Raw genomic sequence first — 6,119 nt, 5'->3', positions numbered from 1 at the left:
CAGAGCTGCAGATCATTTCATTTCCACCCAGGGAGCTCTCAGCATTAGCCTGTAATAGAAAGGGGAGATTGATGCCAGATTTCCAACACAACAGTATCCTCATGAAACTGAAGCAGCAAAAATCACGTTTTCTTTATTGATCGCGTCTCTCCTTCATAAGCAGAAAGCTGAAGCTGTTCAAAGTTCCCCAGGCAGATTACGATATTACAGAGCAATATGTGATGCCTTTTCAAACCCTCCTTAAGCTGGGCTCTTGTCACTTTCAATGCTGTCATTTTGAAATTATGAACTCATGCAGATCAGGGCGTCTAAAAGTACCTATAATGTGTGCATATTCATTTTAGATTACCTTTAAATTGGGCCCATTGCAGATTCAGATACACAGAGGGTGATACTTATACATCATGCGTCCATCTGTCACCAGATGCTGTCATTGATGTTGCACAGACTCTTTCCTCCAAACATAAATTATGAGGGGGGAAAAAAAGGTGTTCAGACTCAGCTGTCGTGTAATGAAATGCGCCGAAATGGATCAGCTGCAGACACTTTACATAATAATTTCCTCTGTTTCTGAGGAGCGACGCATCAGTAGAGTATACATGGACAGATAATAACAGGATCTATCATGTACTGTAAGAGTCCAGGTAGCTTTACTGTACAAACACACATGCAACATCTGATCATCTCCGGGGACTGCTAATGTGTGTTTTTGTGTAGCTCTTTCTTCCCATCTTCAGCTCAAAACACACACACACACAGCTGCTACAATAGACTGCAGTGTGGAGGGGTGTCTCTTTGATCTTTAAATACCCTCTAACGTTAAGGCACGCTTTGATTTGTTTTTCTCCACAACTGTTGTGCAAAATGCAGACGCTCCCTTGGATGCTCCTCTAAGCACAGCAGAGAATGCAAGAACACCTCTCCTCTCTCTTTTTTATTTTTTTTCTGCGTGTGTGTGTGCGTGTGTGTGCGTGTTCCTCCAGCAGCACCACCACCATCTGTCCCTTTCTTCCATTTCATGTGCTGGGAGCTATATCCACACCCCTCTCATAGCAACAGCACAGCAGCCCCCCCCACCTCCCCCCGCGCCTTGCAGTGGATGTTTCTTCTCCTGGATCTTCGCCTCGCACTATGCAGACGGTCCCTTGGCCCTGCCTGACGGTTCAGTGTTGCCCCCTCCCCCACCAGCCGTGCTCCTGTTTCACTCAAAGATGGCGTCGGCTCCAGAAGCCCTTGGTCTGTGGCTGCATTTTTAGGCTTGTTGTTGTCTCCGTTGCGCACGGGCTTTGGCACCTTCTCCTCGGCGGCTCGACTCCAAATCCCGGTGAGTAGCAGCGGAAGCCGAGTGGATGATATGAGATTTAGTTTTGTGTGTGTGTGTGTGTGTTTTTTTTTTTAAACGGGCTGCCTCACCAGAGCGTCCCCTTTGAAAAAGCAGAACCGGACTCGCTCGGGCTTTCATCAGGGGGGAACCAGGAGAGGGGGCACGGAGGAGGGATGGGGCCCGCTTAGCGCCGGTGGGTGCGGGGTACAGAGAGGAGGAGGAGGGGGGAAGCGAAGGCCCTCCAGCGGCCTTGTCTTCGCAGCACCGCAGGCTGTAGCGTTACGTGGGAGGGAGGAAGTGTGCGAGGTGGGGACTGGTCTGTGGGAGAAGAGAGGGAGGCCACACGGCGTGCAGGGCTGCTCAACCCGCGGATACTCTCCCTCTCTCTCTCCGGGTTTTTTTTTGCACTTGCCCGCTTAGCCGCGATGGCGTCTACAAGTTGCATTGTGCCTCCTTCCAAGGCCGCAGCCGTACCTCTTTTTTTAAACTACTGAATGACACTCACGTAAGATGACCTCCTCGTGTTTTCTGTTTTTGTTTTTTATCTGAAATATCGCTCAATGCTAACTCGGGCGGTGGCTAACTCCTGGCGTCCCTGCTAGCCGGGGCGCAGGCTAACTCCTGGTTTCACGATCTCAACGTTATCTTTCTTTAGATTAGCGTGCCGACACAACAGCTGTAAGCGGGAAGGTTTTTGTTGTCAGAGAATCTTACTGACTAATAACACAGCAAAGAGAGAGAGAACAGTCCTAACAATGCGGCGCTTTAGCTTTGTGTGTTTTCTTTTTTTGAAGAAGCTAGCCTGTGAAGCTAATGTTTGCTAACAGTCTGTGTTTTGACTGCATCATGTTTACGTTTAGCTACACATGTAGAAACCTGCACAGCATGCATGTGTCCTTTAAGCATGATTTAAGTGTTAAACACTCGCATCTTTGTGCTATTTTTAATGGTTCACAACATTTTTATTGGCTCCTGACTTCACTTAGTCTTCAACAAAACCCCAAAGCATCTAAAACACATGCAGCTTATTGTGCTAAAATCATCATTTAATCTTTAACGTGCTGGTTTGTTTCTGCCGTGTTGCAGTCAGACATTCATTGCAGATCACATTATGTCTGTTTTAGGAGTATTATTGTGTGCACGGAGGCTGAGGTGTGCAGCCAGGTGAGACCCACAGAGATGCTGCTGTTTGTTAGTGTTTTAGATGGTCTACAGCTCACAGAAGTTAGTGAAGGAGGAAAGCTGTATTTACGTTTTAAAACAATAATACACATCTCACAGGACCCTGAGGCGATTTTCATGTGACCCTGTTCGGGGGTCTGGACCCTGAGGTTGGGATAACCTGGTTCAGTTCAAAATAAGGGACTCGGCAGTGTGAATGTAGTCTGACATGTAATATTACTTCAACTGAATTATTACCAGATTTCATGATCATAAATCTCCTTTCCCTCCAAAAAAAGTGACCACTAAACTGACAGATTATACCTCTGAATAATTTTGGGAAATAAATGATTTCTCTCTTAACTCGGGACCCCGTGAAGCGCCCCATCCTGGTCCTTCCACACTTGCAGAAAACTCGAACATCCGGATGTTCACTCGGACTTTAGCGTTTCTCCTGTCAGTGATGGTGACGTTTATTCCCTGTTTTCATGCGACCGCCACGACCTCCTCTACTCACTGCACATATTGTGTTTCTGTTGAACTACACACCGGATATACATGCACATATCCTGATTGAAGCGTCGTGTTGAGGACTCTGTTGCACTTCCACGCTGGTCTTTTTACCTCGTGTCTGACCTCAGGAGCCCTGCACCCCACCTGTCCTGACGGGATTAGTCACCCGCACGTGTGAACAAGCCAGTGAGGAGTAATTCAGGAGCGCTCCTCCTGAAACTCTGCATGTTAGACGGTATAAAAAATAGCAAAACCTCTCAGAGCTCCCTTTTTATTGTGATGTTTCTCACTGCCCTTTACAGCTTCAAGCGCACGCTTAAAGCACCCGTTTGCTTCCTTGTGTATCTCTGCAGCGGCGTGCGAGGCTGCCGTTCAAGAAGAGACAGACGTGCAGACGGCGTTTGTTGATCCACTGAGCAGGTTGACCCACATGGCTCTCTGTAGCTGTAGAGTTTCTCTCTGTTCCTTCAGCCACACTTGTGATTGGATGAGAGGAGTCAGCTGACGTGTTTTGTCCAACATGCCTTAATGACGTTTTTTTTCTAACCCCTCTCTGTCCTCTGTGTTTCCTGCAGGATTCCTCATCCACCAAAGTGTGACAGCAGGTGTGCAGGTGACCAACCCGGGTCGCTCCCTGTGGTGAGAGATCTGCTCCGTCCCTGAGCCGAGAAGCCGAGACTCCTGGAGAAGTACACGGAGGAAGCGTGCTGGCATCATCGAACAAAACTTGTGGAATACTGTCGCTGTGTTTGACTCACGTTTATCATTGAAGCTCTCACTTCATATCTCGGAGACTGTGATCCTCCTCCAGAACGTTCTTTGAGGTCTGCCTGGACACACTTTTTTTAAACCTATTTATTGGTGTTTTTGTGGAAGTCCTCCTGGTCAGTCTGCTCCACCCTCCTTTGTGTACCTGGGGAAGTTTAACTTCACACACCTGCTACTTCCTCCACCCTCCTGCTTCTTGCCAGGGAGCTTCTCCTGGCTCGGAGTGGGTGGTGGGTACACTGCTTTTTACCAGTTGGAGGGTTGGGTGGGGTTTGTGCTATGGTCAGCTGTTTATTACCGTGCTGCTCATACTCGGCGTCTGAGGGACTCTCCGTACGACCCCAGGACAAGGGATAGTAAGCAGGCAGAGGGCGAAGAGGAGGAGGAGGAGGAGGCGGCGCTACGGCGCAGGCCAGGTGTTTCCTTGGCTAACAGTCCCTGTTTTCGTGTGTGGTCATTGCGGTGAGGCCCCAGGCCCGCCCGCCCACACCCACACTACAGCCATGGTGAAGCTGGCTAACCCAATGTACACGCAATGGATCTTAGAGGCCATCAAGAAAGTGAAGAAGCAGAAGCAGCGACCATCAGAGGAGCGTATTTGCAATGCGGTCTCCATGTCCCACGGCCTGGACCGCAAAACGGTTCTGGAGCAGCTAGAACTCAGCGTTAAGGATGGCACCATCCTCAAAGTCACCAATAAGGGTCTCAACTCTTACAAGGACCCGGACAACCCCGGGCGCTTGGCTCTGCCCAAGCCCAAAAGCAGTGGCAGCTCTGGAGGAGGCGGCGGCGGCAGCAGCGAGAGAAGCAGTGGAGGAGGAGGAGGAAGCAGTAGTGGCGGCGGCTCCCACTCCCACTCCCACTCTCACTCTCACTCTCACTCTCACTCCCACTCTCACTCCCATTCAGGGAAGAAACCGGGACTGGACTGGAACAAGCTGATCAAGCGGGCCCTGGAGGGGCTCCACGAGCCCGGCGGCTCCGGCTTGAAGAACATTGAGCGCTTTCTGAAATGTCAGGCGGACGTGGCGGCCTACTTGTCGGGCAGCGGCTCCATGGGGCCGGGTCTCTTCCACCAGCAGCTGAGGGTGGCGTTGAAGAGGGCTGTTGCTCACGGACGCGTGGCCAAGCAAGGTCCGCTGTTCCAGCTGGTCAGCCGCAGCAGCTCCCTGGATGACGGCACCGGGACGGTGTCTCTGCAGTCCCTGCCACCTGTGCGGTTGTTGCCCCACGAGAAAGACAAGGTATTTATTCCTGCTGCAAACACACAAACTCTGCGCTCGCCCTGCACTTCCACAAGCGCTCACATGTTGTGTTAACGGACGGGATACATGGCGAAACAGGAGTTGGTCACTTTGGTTTGTGTGTGTGCGTGCATCATCAGCGACAAGACCGAGGGTGTCGTCACACACACACACACACTCTATTTCATCAACATGAGCACACACACCAGGGTCCAGATCCAGCAGCTGGGAGGACCGGAGGCTCTGACTGTGCTTGCTCATGGTCTGTATGGCTGTTCATCACTACAGTGCACAGAGGTCTTTGACAGTTTGAGAGTTAACATCTGGAGCGTGCATCTTTGTGAATTTGTCGGCTTTCATGTTTGAAGACACACACTGAACCGAATGTGTTAGTGTTACTCTCAGGGTGTGTGTGTGTGTGTGTGTGTGTGTGGGGCCCGGTGGGGGGGGGGGGAAGCACTACCAGTGCTGGGAGGGCGTCTGGTGGGCCGGCTCGGAGGGATGTAGCTGCAGGAAGAAGAGGTCAGGGATGAGAGTCACATGGCTCCCAGCCTCCTGCAGGGAGTGTGGACCAGCTGCGGAGCTGCTCGGAGAGAGAGAGAGAGAGAGAGAGAGAGAGAGAGCGTGGTGTGTTGTGGTGCCAGAGGAAGAGGCCTGCATGACGCAAGCTAAGGGCTTCTGTAAGCAGAAAGAGAGGGAGAGGCAGACATGCAGGCGGCAGAGGAGCGAGTGGACACACCCACTTTTGTAACCTGATCAGAGAGAGCAAGCGGCTGCTGCCCTCTGCTTTCTCAGGGCCGCAGACACGGCTGCATTCAGCCAAACAAACACAGCGTGGCACACGGCCGTGAACGACCACACGCACCCGTGCACTCCACAGGTCATGAATCCTCTCACGGCATGCAAACACACCGTCTATCAGCTCGCGTTTAAATAAGGGCGACACGCGGCGGTCTGTGCCGGCATAGTGGCCTATCATTGGGTCATATATCAGACCGCCAGGATATCTCGCAGACGCTAGACCAGCCCTAAACACTGTTTTGACTGGCTGCTGGCTTTATCTGGCCTCTGTGTGAGTACACACACACTCTCTCTCACACACACGCACA

At 51.4% G+C, this 6,119-nt stretch overlaps 1 protein-coding gene across 3 annotated transcripts in view; it reads left to right on the top strand.

Moving 5' to 3' along the window:
- The first annotated feature begins 990 nt into the window (after positions 1-990).
- Positions 991-6,119, top strand: part of kat6a (K(lysine) acetyltransferase 6A) — a 28,601-nt gene continuing 23,472 nt past the window's right edge. Inside the window, exons 1-2 of one of the 3 annotated variants that reach the window (XM_079363527.1) lie at positions 991-1,324; positions 3,574-5,010. In XM_079363527.1, coding sequence (XP_079219653.1) covers positions 4,270-5,010 — 741 coding nt within the window. In that variant the 5' untranslated portion in view covers positions 991-1,324; positions 3,574-4,269. Of the gene's footprint in view, positions 1,325-1,484; positions 1,830-3,573; positions 5,011-6,119 lie in introns of those variants that run through there. The other 2 variants (XM_079363525.1, XM_079363526.1) reach the window with 2 other exon arrangements.

Source organism: Symphodus melops (genome assembly GCF_947650265.1).
Source record: "Symphodus melops genome assembly, chromosome: 1".
NCBI lineage: Eukaryota > Metazoa > Chordata > Actinopteri > Labriformes > Labridae > Symphodus > Symphodus melops.
The sequence above is the reverse complement of the archived record's forward strand: the minus strand, read 5'-3'. Positions and strand labels throughout refer to the sequence as shown.